At 48.9% G+C, this 21,544-nt stretch overlaps 1 protein-coding gene across 2 annotated transcripts in view; it reads left to right on the forward strand.

The window, feature by feature from the left end:
• Soga1 (suppressor of glucose, autophagy associated 1) overlaps positions 1–17,687 on the forward strand; it is a 66,546-nt gene extending 48,859 nt beyond the window's left edge. For both annotated transcript variants that reach the window (XM_051187674.1, XM_051187684.1), the window contains 4 exons: positions 2,514–2,585; positions 3,429–3,499; positions 4,533–5,883; positions 9,711–17,687. In XM_051187674.1, the coding sequence (XP_051043631.1) occupies positions 2,514–2,585; positions 3,429–3,499; positions 4,533–5,883; positions 9,711–9,857 (1,641 nt within the window). In that variant the 3' untranslated portion in view covers positions 9,858–17,687. The remainder of the gene's footprint in view (positions 1–2,513; positions 2,586–3,428; positions 3,500–4,532; positions 5,884–9,710) is intronic.
• The last annotated feature ends 3,857 nt before the right edge of the window (positions 17,688–21,544 follow it).

Consider the following 21,544-nt stretch of genomic DNA (forward strand, 5'->3'; position numbering starts at 1 on the left):
CTCACAGTCATTGTCCTGGCTGCCTAGGGAGTTTGGAGCCACCTCCAAAAAAAGCCCTTCTTCTTCTTCTGTTGACTTTTATTTTATGTGTATTGGTGCTTTGCCATGGGTGTCGGGTCCCCTGGCACTAGTATTACAGACAGTTGTGAGCTGCCACATGGGTGCTGGGAATTGAACCCAGGTCCTCTAGAAGAATAGTCGGTGTTCTTAACCACTGAGCCATCTCTCTAGCCCCCAAGAGTTACCTTCTTTGTATGTCTTCTCAGAATGCAATCTCTAACCCTCTCAACCCTGGAAGGCCACCTTGCAGATAGAGCAAAATCACCCAGAATGTCCTGTTCCTGATAGGACAGGCACATAGCAGAAACCTCACATCTGACATTTTTTTTTAACTGTGAATGAGTGGTTTGCTTGCATGTGTGTGTATGCACCATGTACATGCCTGATACCCTCAAGCCAGAAGAGGGTGTTGGGTTTCTTGGAACTGGAGTTACAGATGGTTGTGAACTGTCATGAGGGGGCTGGGAACTGAGCCTGAGTCCTCTGGAAAAAGCAGCAAATGCTTGTACCAGCTGAGCCATCTCTCCATTCCTAACATCTGGCATGAGCTGTCCTCTTGCAAGGGACTAGGTTTTCTCCAGGGTCACACTCACTAGCTACACAAACATTGCACCTCTGGGAGTGTCTGTGTGTGGCAAGTTCAGGCTGGTACACCCTCAAACTAAAGCATATCCCCTGTGATGTGACATGGAGCGCTGCTCAGAGCACACTTTTGCACCTTCTGGCAACTTCCTGTCAATGGAATGATTCCTTTTTTGTTACATTAACATTATTTTTTAATGATTTGGAAATCATGCAGCTCAAGCCATGCCATGGTTAATGGGATATCAGCAAATACACAGCTGGGACCTTCTGGCTCATAGGGGCTGAGTCTTGTACTTGGTTTCCCAGCAGGGACCATGTGTGGAATTTGTTGGCTTCCTAGATCTGGTCACCTATTTCCCTTGATTCCAACCAGGACACCCAAAGCTTACTCTTTCTCTTATTTTCTTCCTCTTCCCTCCTTTCCTTTTTTGTTTTATTTGTTTGAGACTGAGTCTCTCTGTATCTCACTTAGTTGTCCCAGATGAGCCTGGAATGCCCAGCTCTCCTTCCTCAACCTCTCCAGAGCTCCGCAGAGCTAGGATCCCGGGTGTCAGCCCCCACATCCATATAAGCTGCACTCTCAATGAAAGCAACCTAGTCAAAACAGCTTACAGAGCAGCAGGAAGGGTCTTAGTCAGTGTCTATGTTGTGAAGAGAAACCATAACCACTGCAACTCTTATAAAGGAAAACATTCAATTGTGGCTGGCTTACAGGTTCAGTCCATTAGCTTCATGGTGGGAAGCATGGTAGCTCACAGGCAGACATGGTGCTGGAGAAGGAGCCGAGAGTTCTATATCCTGATCCAAAGGCAGCAGGAAGAGAGAGTGACAGTTGGCCTGGCTTGATCAGGAGGCCCAGGCCTAGTCAAGTCACCTGTGATCTCTGGGCTTTGTCTACACAAGAAGGATGGCTGTTCGACCTTCTCATCTCTCAGGGTAGTCATGGGGATAAAAGAGCTAGCTACAAGAATGGCACATTGCTCCTCGGTCCCCCTGCCTGGGCCTTGGCTTACCATCTTCATCTGTGATTTCTGTTCATTAGTGGTGAAGTGACTTTGGTTGCCCACACACCATTTTATTTGTCTTAATTGGGTTCCTAAGAAACAAAGTTTGAGAGATGGGCTCAAGTGCAAACAGCTGACCAGTCCATCCTGCCCTTGCTCAAGACTCCACTTTACCCTTGGTACAGTCCTAGGCAGAACCTTCTTGATTTTTCAGAACTGCAAGATTTGGGGGACATAAGCTTTACTAACACTGGGGGAGCAAGGGTGAGTTACCCTTGAAGTCAGTTGTAAAGCTATGGCTGAATTCAAGCAAAGTGATGGTGCAGCTCGTGTAGTCCCAGCTGCTGGTGCATCTGCCCACATCTGGGCCAGGTCTTTCCTTTTGTTATCTTTATCCTCTCACCTGCTACATGGAAATAATTACAGCCACGCCTACTCCTGAGGTTGCTATGGTGGTAAGATGAACTGATGCGCACATGCAAATGGACTCCCTGGAAATGATGGTGCTCCAGGGGTCTCCTCAGGACTCAGCAGGAAGGAGTGCTGGACTGTGACAGATGGCCACCATTGATGGCAGCATGGTCCCCGGTGTGAAATAGCTATTGCTTGTCTGCCTAGCTGTTCTATGAGCTCTACTATAGATTAACGTAGCAGAAACAGCTACTAACTCTGTGTCAGGAAGATGCCTCCCAGTAACTGCTTGTATTACTACGCTATTCCAAACCCACCTGTGGGGGCTCAGATCTGCTACCCAGTGAGAAGCCAATGCTGGACCCATGATGTGGGTCATACTGGCTATAGAGTTGAGAGTGGCCCTGCGTGGAGTAGCCCCGCCCACCAGCCCACACTTTTTGTCTTTCTCAGCTGCAGAAGGCTGCCGAACCCTGGGTCCTGAAGCACTCAGACCTGGAGAAGCAGGACAACAGCTGGAAAGAGGTGAGGGCATCCCTGCTACCCATGTTCTATTGGCTCCTGACTATTCTAGAAAATTTCTTACTTGTGGGAAATGTTAGCAAAAGAATGCTAACCCTGTCCCAAAGGCCGTACCTTCCTCACACCCTGGGCTTCTTAGCCCAGGGTCACTGCCCCATGACTCCTGCCCATGGATTAGGGCTTGGGAAGGGTCCTCTGCTGGGCTGCCTGCCCATGTCTTGGGGAAACCCCACTTCATTTATACATCAACAGAAAGCAGGCCTTCGAAATAGCTGTGTGGTCTTAGGTGAGCCGCTCCATCTCTTAGTCCCAGCTGTCTGGGACTAAGTGCCCTGGCCTAGTCCTGAATGGGGTCAGTAGGGTCACACGGAGGAGTTTGCACATAGGTCCAGGTGCATTGCCCATAGAACACAGAACTAACAAAGGTTATGTATAGGCCCTTCACATCGCCATTCCGTCCTCACGACAGTGTACTACTCAGGAAATGGGGCTGCCGAAGGCAAATGCCTGTTCTGGGGAACTGAGACTCAGAGGATTTGTGGGAACTCACAGAGCTAGTGACATGGGCCCTGAAAACCCGGTGTGGAAAAATTTCACCATCACGTTCATTACCATCAACCATAGTAACTGTCATGGGATGAGTTCTAAGTCTCAAGCAATCCCTGTTTGCACTCCAGGTGCCTAAGCCCAGGTCACACCTAAAAGGCCCACTGGCTGAGTGTATTTTACTCCTCAGAAGAGAGAGAACTCACATGTGAAGGCCTGGGCTCAGCTCCCACACTGGTCTGCTGTCACCTTCCTTTCACACTGGCCACCAGATCTGACTCTTGTCTCTTCCATTGACAGACACGAAGTGAGAAGATCCACGACAAGGAGGGTGTTTCTGAAGCTGAACTTGGGGGAACTGGCTTAAAGAGGTGCTGGCCCCCTACTCCCCAGTCCCCCACCCCAGCTCTACCTCCCCCATAGCCCCTTGGCTTTGACTCTCTTCACTCCCTGCCCCGTGTATCCACTCCTGTCCCCATGAGAGTTGGGAGAGCCACCAAATGGTTTTTTTTCCTCTGGAACCCAGGTCCCTCAGGCACTGGAAAGCTCGGGGCCATGAGGATCACAGCATGCAGTTTAATATTGACCCTGGGTATGGAAAACTGGGGCCTCAGCTGCACTTGCTGGCAAAGAAGCCCTTTGGCCCCTTTAAGGGTTATCTTTTCCTCCCTGGAGTTTGAATCATGGTAGATATCCATTTCTGGGGTTGTTGGGCAGTGTCCATTGGGCCCAGCCCCATGCTGTGGCCAAAGGGACACCCAAGGATAGTATCTCCACCATTAAGACCCTCCATGAAGGATGTGACAGGCAACACAGAACATTCTAGAGTGTGTATGTGGGGGCAGGCTTCAATTCCATCTCTGCCATTCCTAGCACTGGGGCCTTGGGTACCTCCCTCTCTGTAGTAGGATAATTGGAGATAGCCAGAGCTGCCTAGTGAACAGTCATGTGCTGTAGAGGACTCCCTAGAAGCAAACCTTACCTGGATGTAAGACAGGAAATGAAGGCCCGGGGTCAAGGGAATTTCAAATGATTGATGGGGCATCTGAGGTGCTGCCAGGTTAGTTAGTGGGCAGCTGGAGTTTGCTGAGAAACCAAACCAATCAGAGCTATCCCAGCTAAGGTGTGAGGAAGCCAGGTACTGACTCCAGATCCCACCCATTGTGAGCTGAGAGCTGCCTTCAGGAGGGCTGTTCCTGGTGAGAGGTTAAGTGTGGTGCTAGTGTTCATGCCACCTGAGTATATAGGTAGTGTGGAGAGAGGGTTTGGAGAGGTACCAGCAAAGTTGTCTACAAGAGATAGGCAAGACAGGTCTGGTCTCCACTTGCATATCCCATTAAGTACACTAGCATGCTTGATATGTTATTTTCCATTAATCCCATTTTCTTCCTCTACTTTTCCCAGGACCAAATCTGTTTCCTCCATGTCTGAGTTTGAAAGTTTGCTCGACTGTTCCCCCTACCTCGCTGGTGGAGATGGCCGGAACAAGAAGCTGCCCAACAGCCCTGCTTTTGCCTTTGTGAGTACTGAGCCAACGGAGCCTGAGAAAGATGCCAAGGAAAAGACTGGGCTGTCCACTCGGGACTCCAACCGCATGGGTACCCTGGCCTGCCAGGAGCCTGCAGGGAGGCAGATGCAGCGCAGCTACACTGCTCCAGACAAGACTGGCATACGAGTCTACTATAGTCCCCCAGTGGCCCGGCGCCTGGGTGTCCCTGTTGTCCATGACAAGGAGGGCAAGATCCTCATTGAACCAGGGTTCCTCTTCACCACAGCCAAGCCCAAGGAGTCCGCCGAGGCAGATGGGCTAGCTGAGAGTTCCTATAGCCGGTGGCTTTGCAACTTCTCCCGGCAGCGCCTTGATGGAGGATCCGGGGGCAACACCTCGAGTTCTGGGCCTGCTTTCCCTGCAGCCTTGCATGACTTTGAAATGTCAGGCAACATGAGTGATGACATGAAGGAGATCACCAACTGCGTGCGGCAGGCCATGCGCTCTGGCTCGCTAGAGAGGAAGGTAAAGAGCACATCCAGCCAGACAGTAGGACTGGCCAGTGTGGGCACGCAGACCATCCGGACAGTCAGTGTGGGCCTGCAGACTGACCCACCCCGCAGCAGCCTCCATAGCAAGAGCTGGTCACCCCGCAGCTCCTCGCTTATGTCAGTACGCAGCAAGCAGATCTCCTCCTCCCTGGACAAGGTCCATTCGCGCATTGAGCGGCCATGCTGCTCGCCTAAGTATGGCTCACCCAAGCTCCAGAGGCGATCAGTGTCCAAGCTGGACAGCACCAAGGACCGCAGCCTGTGGAATCTGCACCAAGGCAAGCAGAATGGCTCAGCCTGGGCCCGCTCCACCACCACACGGGATAGCCCAGTGCTGAGGAATATCAACGATGGGCTGTCCAGCCTGTTCAGCGTGGTGGAGCACTCAGGGAGCACTGAGTCTGTCTGGAAACTGGGCATGTCTGAGGCCCGAACCAAGCCGGAGCCTCCCAAGTATGGCATTGTACAGGAGTTCTTCCGGAATGTGTGTGGCCGGGCACCGAGCCCCATTACCACAGCAGGAGAGGAGAGTTCCAAGAAACCAGAGCCCCTCTCCCCTGCCAGCTACCATCAAGCTGAGGGTGTAGCCAGGATCCTGAATAAGAAGGCAGCCAAGGCAGTTGGTAGTGAAGAGGTCAGACCCACCATGCTCTCCCAGGTCGGGAAAGATGGTGCCCTTCGGGATGGAGATGGAACCTTGATCCTTTCCAGTGAGGTAAGGATGGACTTTGCCCTTCTGTCAGGATGGGGGATAGCCTAGAAAGTTCAAAATCTTCTGTTTTATGTTGTGTTATGCTTTTTTAGTCTTTAAAGTCAGAGTCTCTTGTATCCCCGGCTGACCTTGAACTTTCTGTGTGACTGAGGATCACCTTGAATTCCTGATCCCCTTGCCTCTGCCTCCAGTGTGCTGGGATTACGGGTATGTGCATGACATTCGGTTTATATGGTCTGGAGATGATATCCAGGGCTCTGTGCGTGCCAGGCAAGCACTCTACCAACTGAGGTATGTTCCCAGACCCTCTTCTGGCTCTTAAATGCAGGGAAGATATTACCTGTGCATCTTAAAATGTTCTTACACTGATCCGGTATGAACATGAACATGACTTGAAATGACACAGACCTAATGCCAAGAGATTAGTGAGCATGGCTCCGCCATTTGCCTTTCCACCATACTGCACTGATCTGCAGCATCCCTCTGGTCCCTCCGGAGGAGGGATGTGCTGACAGAGTGACTTGTTGAGCTTCTCAGAGTCATTTGTTAGCATTCTGTGTGTGCCTTTGTAGCTTAAGATTGCTGTAATAAGAGGACAAATGCCGGGGGGTGGGGGAAGCTTTGAAAAGTTACAAATCAAGGCTTTACCCACCCTCACTCTTAGAAGACTGGTTATAAAACACATTCACCAATTGCCACTTCCCCACCCTAACAAGACTTCACAAAGCCTATAATGTGTGAAGCCCTGTGTTTAGTCCTTGTGGATGGAGGTTTCTGTTTCACCTGGTCCTGCATCCATTTAGATCCAAATAAACACAGAGGTTTATATTAATTATAAACCATTTGGCTGATGACTCAGGCTTCTCACTGACCTTTTAATTATTAACCCATTTCTGTTAATCTGTGTATCTCCATGTGGTCTTGGCTTACTAGAGAAAGCCCAGGCGTCCTACCTTCTTGGTTGGTAGGACTACATGGCATCTCTCTTGAGAACCACTCTTCACGTTCCTTCCAGAATTCTCCCAGTTTGGTAGCCCCACCTTAACTTTCTGCCTGGCTACATGATGCCATTGGCTGAAACTTTTTTTTTTTTTTTTTTTTTTTTTTTGAGATAGGGTTTCTCTGTATTGCTTTGGAGCCTGTCCTGGAACTCACTCTATAGATCAGGCTGGACTTTAACTCACAGAGACTCACCTGCCTCTGCCTCCCAAGTGCTAGGATTAAAGGTGTATGTCACCAACGCCTGGCCTAGAAATAGCTTCATTTATTAAATTGAATAAGAGAAACATTTTCACAGTATACAGAAGGACATCTCCCATCAAGTTCTAGTATATTCAAGAGAGGCAAGAGGGAGGGAAGGAAGGGGAGGGGGGAGAGAGTGAGGATAAATACAAGAATGAATGAGAGAGTCTCAGTTTTAAGAGTCTGGCATAGGGTCTGGCCAATGGTTTAGTTCAGGTCTGAGTCCCAAGGCCTGAGAACCAGGAAAGTTAATGACTTTAATCAGGTCTGAAGATGGGCAGCCTCATGGCCAGGAAGTGCCCTTATTTCAGTTTAAGTCCAAACGCAAGAGAAGCAGCAAAAAGTACTTGCCACTAAACACGATGATCTAGGTTCACTCCCTGGAGCTCAAAAGGTGGAGTGAGAAAGCTGACTCATGAAAGTTGCCCCCTGACCTCCACTGTGTGGATGCTTATACATATAACCCACAATAATAAATATTTTTAAAATTAATAAAAAAATAGAAGCAGAGGGAAATAATCCAATGTCCCAGTCTAAAGGTTGTCAGCCATGCAGAATTTGCTTAATTTGGGGAGAGGCAGCCTTTTGTGTTAGCCTTATATAAATGCCCAGAATAACGTCAGACTTGTTGTCTAAGGGCCCTGTGGCTTAGTCACATTGATAAAGAATGAACTGTCACAAACCAGACGTGGTGGCACAAACTTTTAATCCCATCATTTTGGAGGCAGAGGCAGAAGGGTCTCTTATTAGCTGGAGGCCAGCCTGGTCTACATGGCACATTCCAGCCCAGCCCAGGCTATATAGTAGACGTTGTCTCAAAAGACAAAACAATAGCAACAGCTGCCATCATGTCCATAAAACCAGCACAGTAAGAAACAATAGCATGAGGCTGGGGAGCTGGCCCAGCAATTAAGAGCATTTACTGCTCCTGCAGAGGAACTGGGTTCAGTTCCCAGCACTCACCTGATGGCTCACAACTGCCCGTAACTCCAGTTCCAGGGGTTCTTCCGCTCTCTTCTGCCTTCACTGTACACACGTGGTGCATTTATATACAGGAGGCAGAACATTCAGACATGTATAAATAAATGCATCCTTAAAAAAAAAAAAAAGGAGGAAAGTCACAACCATAGAGGACTGGAGTGTAGCTTGATGGTAAAACCATTTCCCTAGCACATAGGAAGCCCTGAGTTCAATTCCCAACACTTCACAAGAGAAAGAAAGGAAAAGGGGACGTGTTGTTGAGACAGGAGAAGTGCTTAGTAGGACCTGTGCCACAGTGTTTGCATGTTGTGTTTGATCTGACCCTCATGGTACTGAGAAATACAACATCCTTTCATGTAGAGTTGTAGAGAGAGGAGATAAAGACTCATAGAAGTGTCACTTGCCTAGTAAGTGCAGAGTCATGACTGGACAGAAAATCAGGTTTATCAGCAGTGTTTCCGACCATTTCTGTGTTCTGGTAATACTTATGAGAATGAATGAGCCGGGCATGGTGGTGCACACCTTTGATCCCAGCACTCAGGAGGCAGAGGCAGGTGGATCTTTGATTTTGAGGCCAGCTCTGTCTACAGCTACACAGAGAAACCTTGTCTCAAAAACACAAAAAGAAACAAAAAGAACGGATCTACCTAAATATACAGCAGAAGTGTACTGGGAAATGCCCAGTGCTCCCAGGGGAGGAGGAAAGCATTTACCAGATGGGATAGCATAAACCCATAACCCCAGTACTTGAGTATCTAAGACAAAAACACCCCAAGTTGAGGCCAGCCTGGGCTGCATAGTGAATTCAAGGCCAGATGGAGCTACCTAGTATGCCTGTCACAAAGAAGATAACAGAAAAGCAAATTGGAGCTGAGGATGTAGCCTAGTGGTAGAGCTCAAGGCCCTAGGTTCCATGTCTAGTGCTGGGGGGGGGGGGGGAGGAGTGGGGGTGGGTGAATTAGAAGATATTTCTTTCCATTTAGTAGGATCCTATAGAGCCATTAAAACTGAGACCCAGGGGCTGGAAAGATGCTCAGCTCATAAGAGCACTGGCTGCTCTTCCAGGGAACGTGGGTTTGATTCTCAGCACCCACATAGTGGCTAAGAGCTGTGTATAGCTCTAGTTCCAGGATATCTGACACCTTCTTCTGGACTCTGGGCACTACATACACGTGGTGCATAGACACACATACAAGCAAAATGCCCAAAGACAGTATAAATTACAACAAAAACAAACTAACAGAAACCTAGACATTCATAGTGGCAGAGAAGTGTTTGTATTTTGCAAGTGCTAATAATAATAATAATAATAATAATAATAATAATAATAATAATATGCTTTGGGGATGTCTATGCTGGTCAGTGTCTGAATGTGTAGAATGTTGAGAATCTTAACCATGGATAATGTCTGCCTTCTTCTCTGTGCCTTCCAGACTTTATTAGAATGAGGATCCATTGCTGCCCTATTGGAGTAACATGATGAAAATTGGTTTAGAGCAGGGTTGCAGCCCCTAAGAAGCAGTGTGAGACATGGCTGAGTCCCAGCTCCTGGGTGGCTGTAGTCAGTTACTAGGGCTGCTCCTGACCTCTTCCTTGTCTCTTCCCAGGATGCTGTTTGTGACTGTAGTGCCCAGTCGCTGGCCTCCTGCTTCGTCCGACCATCCCGCAACACCATCCGACACTCTCCTTCCAAATGCAGGCTGCACCCTTCAGAGTCAGGCTGGGGCGGGGAGGAGAGGGCAGCCCCGCAGTGAGTCACAGAGCAGCCAAGCTCCCACCTTAAGCAGCCCAGACCCTGGAGATGAGGCAAGGGGTCATATCTTCAGCCTCGCTCTGCCCAGGAGGAACAGCAGCTGTACCACTGCCAGAGAAGAGCTTTTCAAGGTAAAGCAGGGTGTCCCACTGACTGCTGGGAGGTGACCTCTGATTTCCAGGGGAAGGCAGTGAGCAGGAGAAAGACCAGGACTGGGCCTCAAAAGCACCCGAAGAGCTCCGCAAGTCATTTCTGGGTCCTCAAGGGGGCCTGGCACCACCCACACCACTTCTTAGAAGGATCCAGAAAAGGAGGCCTTTCTGGCCAGGCTCCAGGGATTGGGTCACAGGGATGCACCCTATGGACCACATGCGGAGAAGCCACTGAGAAGTTGGGGTTTGCTTAGGGTCCAGCTTGACGCTCTTGAGCGAGCTGGGCTGGGCAGGGTCCCATCACCCTTGCCTCCTCCTCCTCCCAGCCCTGCTGATGGGTTTCTCTGCCTTCTTGGAGCAGGGAAGGGGGATATGATAGAGCAGAAGCCAGGGCCAAGTACACTTGGAATCCTGGAGCGCTGGATCCCCCTGCCTGTACTCACATGTAGCGAGAACTGGGTGGCAGGTAAGAGTGTGTGAGGTATAAGGTTCAGAGTTGGAGGCCGGAAGAGCTGACTGCCTTGTCAAGGTGACTTGAAGGTCCAGCTTTCTTAGGAGACTCCACGAGAACAGAAATGGATAGGGCCCATCTTAACACCTGATGCTGAGGTAAAAGCCTACATGCCATGCCTTGATCCCTAGGGCCTCTCTCTTGCTAGCAGGGATGGCTGCCACAATCCTGCAGCAAGTAGGGAGCAGAAATGCTCCCTGGGAGAGACTCTGTTGGTCAGGTCAAGGCAGAGAGAGCTCCAAGAGGCTAGGGTCCCAGGACACAGCTCAAGACAAGGGCCTACCAACATTTCTTGCCTAGATTGTTTATTTGAATTTTTCATACTATAAATATTTAAGGTGATTTACTTTATTTTAATAATTTAAATCCCCCCAAGGTAATTTATTAGAGGTATTCTTGCCACTGGGACAACGTGGGGCTTGTGATACCATGGAGTCCCCCATGTGGCTGAGGCAGCTCTGCACCAGGCTCAGACCACCTGGTTTTGTCAGAAGGGCCCCTTGGCAGAGCTGGGGCTCTGTACCTTGTTCCCCCAACCACTGGCCATTTGGTCTCAGATCACTACAATTTACTCATCACCAGGTACTTGGCCTGGCCTCTATACACCAGACTGTAAGTGTTTCAGACAAAGTGTAGGCCAGAATGATGTCTCCACTCCCCAGACAGCCTCCATGGTCCTTCTTACCCCTCCCTTCCCTCCAGCACCTTTTCTCACAAAGTCAAACAGAAGACTACTGTGTCTGTGTCCTGAGCACAGCCACCCCTCCATGTTCCCCATGTACGAACTCGCGAGAAAACAGGATGGATTTGTGGAATGTCGTCTATTGCAGCTTTGCACATGGATCTGAGAGTGTCTACCAGCCTGCCAGCCTGTTCACCAGCCCTTCTCTTAGCCTTACAGATACTCATGGCTCGTCTTCTAGCTCCAGCTCTACTGCCTGTCCTCCCTATCCCTAAGAGTCGCCTGAGCCACACCAGTGTAACTCAAACTGCAGTACAGGGAGCTCACATGCTTCCCCTTGGTGCCAATGAACCAATTTCAGGTGTGCAGGTGATGGTGTGCCCTTCTGTTCCTGCCTGGGGATCTGGACTCATCCTAGGATGGATTGGCCTTTGTGCAGAGTTCCCCATCAGAAAGGCAGAGAGCCAACTGCAAGGCTAGTTTCCTCCGGGACTAGGGAGGTTCCTCTGCACTCCCACCTACCAGTTTCCAGGCTACCTTTTTAGGGACACCTGGAACAGTTACCCAAAGCCCCTCAACCCCATTCCCTACGGGCAGTATATCAGGGTCAGTTCATCCCACCTGCTGTTGCCTCATGTCCCAATGACTTACAGTATGGGCAGAGCCAGCAGCCAGTGGACCGTGGGCCTGGTCCTTCCAGGATGCTACTGCCCTTCTCCAAGAGGTCAGAGACCCCTCTAAGGTTATCTCCAGCTGAGGGGACCACACCAGGCCACAAGCCACCAGAGGCCTTCTGCCACCTCCCAGAGCTGCTGAGAGCCAGGGAGGCTTGAAGAAAATTCCCCATAGACCTGAACCCCAGGGCTTAGGGGCCACTCAGCCTTACCATCCTGTCCCATCTGGGTTGTTGTGCATTACCAATGTCTCAGCACCTGGCCCCTGTGGCCCCAGGAGGTGTTGTAAGCTCTAAGTCTTGGTTTTCAGTCTCTGTTTCTAATTCTTGCTTGCCACTGTGCAAGGCCACTTGTCACTGTTCCTATAGAAGCCTCTGGACACAGGGCTTGATAGGGTTGAAAATGTTACATGTAAATATTGGTTTGGTTTGACCTTTAGCATTTTACTTGGTAACTGGTTCTATTTCCTTTTTTGGGGGGGTGGATGGGTTAGTTTGTAAATCTCTCTACTCTTTTTGAAATGTAATTTCTAAGTTTGTTTCTTCAAATGCCTTTTATGTCTTGGTAACATTCCCAAAGCAGAAAACTGCCTGGCCTACTTGGGACACTCCCCTGGAGGCCTGGGGTCCTGAGAAGGAGCAACACCCTTCCTCCCAATCCATCCTCTTTCTGTTCACCTCTGCCTTTCTTCTCCTTTCCCTTCAGCCCTCTACCTCCTTCCCCCGACCCCAACTAATGCCCCAAGGAACCTTGGTGTCCCAGTCCTCTATTGCCTGGCTTGGGCTCACAGGGTTGACACAAATTGGCTGGGGGCATGAGGTTGAGTTTCATGACTGAAACTAAATTATGTCTCATCTTTTCCCAGGGCTAAATTAAGTTAGACCATCTTGGAGGCAATGGTAATGGGTTTTGAAATGAAATTCACAGCTCTTGGGGCCCCCTGACTAAACAAGGCATCAGAACCCATTTTCCTTTGTCTTAGCTTTCCTCCCAGTCCTCATCCAACCAAGGCTTGTCCTCTAGGAGCTCAAATTGGTCCCTATCTCTTGGTCTCTCCAGGGATAGTCATCTACACCTATCCTCCAGGTGACAAAACTAAGTTCTCAAAAGACTTGACCTTCTGGACGCCACCATACCACTTTGTACCGTTCATGATGGATATGTCAATCACTCAGCTTTGTCTCTTGCCCAGAGACCCCCCCCCCACTGAGTCTTCCTCTTCCCCACCCACCCAGAACAGATCCAGTTCCATTAACTGTCCACTAGCTCTCCCTTGTAGTAACAACTTCATTGTAGTTACAACCATCCCTGAACCAGCCCCCCTAGCGTACTTTACTGTTTAGAGGTCACATCCCCAATCCCCCTCCTTAAGAGACAGTTTTGACACCACAGGGCTTAGTGCTCTTGTTCTGCAAATAAGAAAACAGATACAGTTCTCATGCCTGAGCCTAGAACCAGGAAGTCATCAACTTTACAATTAGACTCTTGTTTTCTCTACAAACTCACTGGGACACTGGCTAGATTCAGGGTATCCCAAATTTGCCAAACCCAGGAGGCAAGACAAGAACCCCGAGCACTGAACTGGGAGACTTGGGGGTGGGGAGTGTCTCAACCAAACTCTGCTTTGGATGAATTATCCCAAGGATTTCCAAAGGGCACCAAAAACAGTGTTCCACCTTAGTCACGTGTTCCATAAAATAACAAAGCCAGAAAGTTGAGGCTGATGGTATAACACTTTAACTACAGCTACTCAGAGACTGAAGAAGGAGGATCAAGTTCAAAGCCTGCTTGGGCTATAGAGTGAGTTCATGGTCAGCCTGGGCAGTTTTCTGAGCCCTTGCCTCAAAATAATGATTTTAGGAAGTGCTGGGTAGGTAGCTCAGTGGTAGATGCTTGCCTCCCATGTATGAGGCCCTGGGTTCTTTCCCTGGTATTGGGAAACAGAAGTAGAAAATCGAAGGGTGAGGACTAGGGACATCTCAGTATCTCAGTAGTGGGGCACCCCCAGCATTTGGAAAAGAAAAGAAACTTTCCCCAGTCAACGCACTGTAATCCCCATAATTACACAATTCAAGTTATTTAAATTATTCACCCCTCCCACACTCACACTTTTTGTTTGTCTGTTTCTGTTCTTAGACATGATGGTGCTATGTACGTATCCCTGGCAGATCTGGAAATTGCCTCTGCCTCCCAAGTTTAATTAACAAATAATTAACAGGCGTGCACCACCATACACAGTGTTAAATTTCATTCTTGAGATTCCCGGCAGCCATGGTAAGAAGAGAAGCATATGTGGCTCTTACCGTTCCCACCAGTCACGTGAGCAAGCATATTTACTCTGAGAGACAAACTAATGTGGGGCATGAGCTCTTCCTTCAAAGATTGGATAGCTGGTTCATGTTTTAGCTAAGACAAAGCATGTTTTCCAGATGACTATTTACAAAATAATTAACTGCCACTAACGTGAATGATGGTGGCCAAATCACACATCTAGCTTATGCCTCAGTTTCCCCAGCTATAAAGTGGTGGCTGTGGTAAAGACCCAACACATCATGCCTGCTAATCTCCCAAGGAAAGCTGAAGTTCTGTACAGATCTCTAGTAAATCTGACCCCACACTCTACAGGCATGGAGCCCTCGGTGCCCTGACTCCAGTGATACTGTGTACTGTCTTCTCTTGTTGACCTTAAAATAAATGGGAATCTCAGCCAACCTGCTCACATTTTAAAATGCTGCTTTAGTCCTTTAGGCAACTGTCTGTGTGTGTGTGTGTGTGTGTGTGTGTGAGCGCACGCGTGCATGCATGCACACACATGTCCACATGCTGGAATTGAGACTCGGCATGTGAGACAAGCACTTTACCACTGAGCTATGTCTTCAATGTCTAAGAGGCTTTTAAGTTATTTATTTTGAGACGGTGTTTCCTGTATCGTCAGTTGGCCTCCAACTCACTGTGTAACCAAGGATGAACTTGAACCCCTCATCTTCCTGTCTCTTCACTGGCATTTGCCACAACCCCGACCTTAAGAGTCTTTTATGTACATTCACAATATTGTGTCACCACTACTTCTCCAGAACTTTTGCGTCCCAAACTGAGATCGCATCCCATCATAATAATTAATAACTGACCCCCCAAACAATAATTCCCTGCTCCAGGGCTGAATGACCTCTGCTCTCTCTTCCTTTTTGTACTGGTCTGTTTTAGGTATTCATGTAGACAGAATCCAACATTATCCATTGTTGTCTCATCCGTTCATGTTTTACACATGGAGAAGGGAGTGGCTTGTCCAAGGCCTCCCAGCAAGGCAGGGGAGGAGCTACCAGCACATGCCAGGGCTCTTGACTCTCACAAGGTTCTGTGCAGAGTGTGTGAAGCATGCTCTGGGGGCTCAGCTGAACCCCCATCTTCCACCTCACACCCACCCCCTCCTTTATCATCCACAGCTTCGCTTCTCCCTGCCACCACTCCTTAGCTGGTTTCTACCACCAGATGCTGTGGTCCTAGCCTACCACCAGCTTTTCTTATCTGGGACCCTGGGGTTTCTGTAGCACCAGCTCTCAGCCCTCCTATGTCCTCAATACACACTTCCCTCTTAGGAACTTTCATCTGATCTTGACAACCCCGTCCCTGTCCCTAGAAACTCACATCCCACCCCATCAGGGAAGTGCCATGTCCAGTTTGTCTTATAATTTCAAGGTCTGCTCTCAGATCTAGGATCATCCAATCTTGTGCTTATTTTGTTTTTTGTTTTTTTTTCTCACTGGAGGCGTCCCCTTTGTTCCATGAATCATGCAACGCCATCTCTTACACCCTTCTCCTCAGACTCGTCCTATCCCAGCAACCTCAGCCCAGAAAAGCCCCAGTCTCTGTCTCCTGTCTGCCCTACTTCTAATAACAGCCACATCACCTTCCACTGGAGGATGTGTGATGGACATGGACCCCGTGCTCACTTTTGGGTCGTCTCTGCCCTGCCCACTCTTGGTGGCCTTGGTATAGAGCAGAAGTTTGACTTCTTTTTCTTGGGTTTGTGTCTCTGTCCATCCTGTCTGTTCTCCCTTAGCCTTCACCTCCCCCAGATCAGCTCATCTTGGCAGAACCTTACCCTCCTGAACCAACAGCTTTTGCAGTTGCCGAATCCACATACCCATTAAAGGGCACCGAGGGCATGATGCTGGCCAACAGTTCCTGCTCAGGGCTCCTCTGCCAACTGACCACTTTCCTCCTCATCCTCCCGGGAGCCTTCTCTTCCCTTTGTCTACCCCACTGACCCTGTTCTCCCCGCCCTGCCCTTCACTAGCCCCCTGGACCTAAGGGAAGAGCCTTTGGTTTCCTCTGAGGCAGACAGTCTGGCTTCCTTGTCAGACCACATCCAAAGTCACCTATGCCACTTCTGTGAAGAGAACCCTTAGCTAGCAGTCTGGAACCCTACCCCAAGTTTGATCGTGACAGTTCTATGGTCTTCCCAGGAGCAGCAGGATGGCCCTATGGGCTTCAAATATCCTTTGCGTTTGGGGGTCCTACAGCCTCCACCGGACCCTTTGGGCCCTGCCCCCCCCCCCGACTCTTGGCTCTGCCATTGATCTCTGTGCCTTATTTAATTTCTTTGCACAGGGGCTCACTCACCACAGCACCATCCCTAGCATCTGTCTACATCTTTTTGTACCTTTACAGCCGGGCCTTGCCAGCATGGCTTGCCTTAGGAGTTACATGTTGCCAAGGCAACTGGGGTCACCACTGAAGACTAGTGTCTCTCAAACTCTGTCCCAGCAGTAGAAGCCTCACCAGGAAAGTTGACAGAGTGCAGATTGTTAGCTCCACGCAAGACCCCCTGAAGCAGGCCTAGCAAGTGTGTGTGGGGGGGCGGAGTTTGAAAGAGCCTCCAGGTCACTCTGATGTAGACTAGTTTGGCAGCAACAACAATATTGTTGGCCTAGATGAGCTGTCAGTTCAATTGGAAAGATTGGGCCTGGCCTGTGCCAAGAACAATGGAAAACAACTAGTCAACCAGATTGGTAGATTCAGGACCTCTGCCCCCAAGAAAACATCACTGTGGCATCTCCATCTCCTATCTTTGGAAGCTGGAACTGGGGATGGGGGAGACAGACCTGCAGCTTTCCTATCCCCCCCATTTCATTTCCCAGTTCACCATCCCCCACCAATTTGGGTTTTGGGGAAATCTGCATAGGTGGCCACTACAGACAAGGGGGAGGGTCCCCCAGGAGAGGCAGGAGGCAAAATGTGTCCTTTGTCCACCGGGGTCCTCACCATTGCCAGAGGGAAGGAACCTGCTGCAAGAAGAAAATCCAAGCCCCTCCCCATCAGCACTCCACACTGCACCTCCTTACCCTCCCAATCCCAGGGAAACCAGGAGATAGTGCCAAAGCCAGTTCCAAATGCCAGCACAGCGCCTGGGAAAGAGCTAGAAACTCCTTTCCTCCCTATCCTGCCTCCCCTTCCCCACCTGGCCACTACTGTGAAATCCCTTCTTGCTCAGCCCTGTTTCCTGGGTAGGGTCCTGCAGTCGTGGGCCCTGAGGGACCCCTCAGGAGGGAAGGGACCAAGGGCATCTTTGGGCCAACTATCCAGCTTCCCTTCCACTGTCCTCCCCCCCCCTCCCTATCACTACCCACTTCTGTCATTCTGTCTTTAATGGCTCCTTCCTGGGATGGGTTGGTATCAGGAGGACAGCCGTCTAGTCCACCAGCTCTCCTCGCCCTGTGTCTTATTTCAGACATGAGAACTGTACAGTGTAAACTTATAAAGTGTTTTTAATGGTTGTAGATTGGAAATAAAGTATGTCATATAAACAGTTGCCTGCTTTCCGCTCTCTGCTTTTCCCTGGAGAGGCTGGTGGGGCCCCAGCAGATTTGAAAATGGACTCCGTCCCACCTGGGATTGCTTAAGAGGGAAACTGAAGCCAGCTGGCTGGTTTGGAATCACCTAGATGGGGCCACTGGGGGTTCTGGTGGCTCCTAGCTGGTAACATCAGTGTCTCCCAGGAAGTGTGCCACCACTACTGAGTAACAAATGCAAAACACTCAAGAAGGCTTTTCTTTCACACAGTAATTTGTTATGGGGGGGGGGGAGACACCAGTAAATATTACAGTGGAATTAATCATCCCAAATGTATCATATTCTTCCAACATTGTGGGCTGTGAATTTGGGAGCTGGGTAGTTCTATTTCATGGTTTCTGGAGGCTTGCAGTCAGATACCAACTAGACTATAAGAATATGCACCTTTGTGTGTTTGGAGATGGAACCTAGGGTCTGTCTCATGTATTTTAGGCGAAATTTCCACCAGAGAGTTATAAGCCTAGGCAGCCTGTATTACCTGAATTTCTGACTAGAGCTGGAAGATCCCTTTACAAAGTGGCTAATTCACAAACCTGGGAAGCCAGTGCTGGCTGTCAAGAAAGAGATTCAGTTCCTCAACATGAAGGAAAGCTTGTGTATCCTTGCAGTGTGGCCACTAGCTTTCCTGGGGCAAGTGATCTTTGAGAGAGCAGCACAGACATCACAGTCTTTTATGACTAAGCCTTTAAAGATACATTTCTAAGGTATTTTATTGGTTACATAAACTAACTTGTTTTTCAGCGGGGGAACTGTACAGACACTTTTCACTGTAGGAAGAGACTACACACCAGGAAAAGAGTCATTGGGGCCATCTTGGAACCTGTCTACTATATTTAAGGGGGCACAGTAAAGAAACTGCCAACATGACTGCTCCATGCTATGGGTAAGATTTTTATTGTAGATATAAGTCAGAACAGCCAGAGGCATCTGGGAGAGTCCAGAACAGAGAGAGAAAGAAGAAGACTGGACATGGCCAGGGCTAGGGAAATGGGAGAGAATAGTGGAGCTATCTGGGTAGCAAGAGATGGAGATTAGAGGAGGGAGGGAGGGAAAGAGAGAGAGACAGAGAATTAAATGCAAATAAGAGATAAAGAGAGTAAGTGCAGGAATAGAGAATAGTGGAGGGACTTTAGGGTGGGGGAGAAGTGAGGAGGGCCAGCTAGTGTGGACTCTGGCATGTGGTGAGGGCCTCTGGGTGGCTGCATGGGCTGTGCTATGCTGATAGGTGCTACAGGTAGATGGGAACCAGTTTTACAAGTTTGCAAGTAATGCTGGTTTTTATTTAACTGCCAGAAATCTTCCTATATTGCATTTCTGGGTATTTGGACAGCCTGAGAACTAACACCTACTTTTATAGATCTTCTCTTTTATGGGGGTCTAACAACAGCCAGGCCTGCGCCAGGCATGGAGGATACAATAGATGGGTCCTGCAGTCCCCCTGCAGCCTGGGTTCAGGTCCTGAGACAGGGAAGGGGTGTTGGTGCAAAGAAATGAATTGTTCAACCACCAGATGAGTTTCACACAAGTGGCTGGTCCTGAATATCCCAAGTTGCCTTTACTTATACTTCAAAAATAGACATGGTTTTTTCCCATACTGACAAATGTTTTTTTCCCTACCCTCTGACATTAACCTCCAGCAAAAATAAATGTCAAATATTTTCCCAACTTTTACATCAAAACATCTTTTTGTTTGTTTGTTTTGTCAAGAATTCTTTTTTCCTTTCCCCCCCCCTTTTTTTATTTAATTTTATATAACAAAGTCCAATTAAATGAAAACAAACATTTATACACAATATTTGGGAATTTGGGCGTCGTTCTTTCCAAACTACTTCCTGCTGGTAAGGGGCGCTGTCTTGGGGGATTCGAAGAAGATTCAGATATCCTAGCTGTAGTCTGTAGGGCTGTTTTGTCCAGCTGTTTTGAATGTAGGATCAGCTTGTACTCTGTCAAGAATTCTTTTAAACCCAAACAACACTTAACATTTGCCAGCTTGGCCAAATAGTGAGCCAGGTACATCCTGTCTTTACAAAACTAAAAGGTACTAAACATAGGCACACATTTTTGAGAGCAACAATATTGTTCAAAACTTAACAAAGCACATTTACAGAAATAGTGGCAATCTGCCTCCTATCCTGTCAGCACTGAATCAGAGCATCTCTCAGGGGATGGGGTGGCAGCTGGCATCTCTCAAGAAGAAACCTGAGAAGCATCAGCTCCCAAAGAATTTTAGGGGGAAATATTTGAGAAAAAAAAATGGGGTTTCCAGGAATGGTCACATCTGTCTCATGTGTGGCTGACACTAAAGTGACACTAAAAACTGCCAAGAGAATCATCAATATTATGAGAGGAAGAGAGGGCGTGCAGGCCATGTGGTCCTGGCAGTATTCTGCACTCTCCTGGAGTCCACTGGTCCCTGCCAAGAGACTGTCCCTGTGGGCTTTGCCTCATCTGGAGACCCATTGGACAGCCCGGCTCCCAACAGATGGGTCTGATAAATAAGATACCAATCATCAGTCACAGAAGTAGGAAGCCCCTGGGGAGCACACTCACAGTTGGCATGTTGAGCAAAGTGAATGGTAATGGACTGTAGGTAGGAGGAGATGGTCCAGAGAGAGAAAGAGCATGCCTGAAAAGCCTAGGAAAAGGGGGCAGAGACAGGCATGGTGGCAACATCGGTAATCCCAATAATTGGGAGGGAGAGGCAAGAGGATCAGAAGTTACAGTGTCATCCTTGGCTATATATTGAGTTCAAGGCCAGCCTGGGCTACGTGAGAACCTGTTTCAAAATAACCAGGGAGGAGATATGAACTCAAAAAATGAATGTTGGGTGTGAAACAGGGAAAGAATTTGTATGCACCTTGTAAAGAGGGAGTCGTGTGAAAAGCAAGGAAAAGGCATGGTTGGATGTTGACTGGGATTGGATTGCACGAGACAGTAATCTCTGTGTCCCAATGTGCCCACCCTTGGCTGGGACATGAACACATGAGGTGCTTAAGGATGGAGGCTCGGATAAAGGAACTGAGCTCCAGAAAGTGATATTCAGGGACCTAAGAACACACCTCTTTACAACAGCAGTTGAAACAACTAAGCCAGAGTGGCAGAGTGGAAATTTTTGTAATATATATGCCTACCTTTTACCAGAAAACTTTCAAGGGACCACAATTACAATGGAAGAATGTTCATCCATCTCCCACTCTTTGGGGACCTTTTTGATTTGGTTTGGTTTGCTTTTGTTTGAGACAGTCTCACTCTGGCTGGCCTCAAACTCAGAGATGTGCCTCCCTCTGCCTTCCCAGTACTGGGATTAAAGGGCCACTACACTTGGCCCTTTGGAATCTGCTCTCAATTCAGCATTCACAAGATTCAGATCTGAAAGAAAGAACTTCATTGATGTACGAGGTGCCATTCTGGTGGTTCAGTACCTTGTCCCAAGGAAGCAGCTTGCTTTGTGGACCCTCCCAGGCAAAGGAGGGTGAAGCAGGCATGGGTTGGGTTCCTTCAGCATGGAAGAGAAGGCTGGAAGGGGAAGAGCATGCTCGCAAAAGGGGCAGAGCAAGAATTGGCAAGGGATGGCAGCAGCAGGGTTGCCCGTGATGAGGCCGGGAAGGGATGTCCTCGAATTTCGCTGTGTACTTAAGGGGCCATGGGAGGGGCCTGTGGTGCAGGAGTAAATAGGCAGGGGACAAAGTGAGCTCAGAGTCCCAGTTGACCCTTGAGACAGTTTTGGAGTTCACTCCACATTTTTGGAGTAAAAGAGAGGCAGCCATGGCCCAGAACAGGATTACAGCACCAGATTGCCTGACTTCCCTAGGTAGG

Source organism: Phodopus roborovskii, unplaced genomic scaffold (genome assembly GCF_943737965.1).
Source record: "Phodopus roborovskii unplaced genomic scaffold, PHOROB, whole genome shotgun sequence".
In the NCBI taxonomy this organism is placed as follows: domain Eukaryota; kingdom Metazoa; phylum Chordata; class Mammalia; order Rodentia; family Cricetidae; genus Phodopus; species Phodopus roborovskii.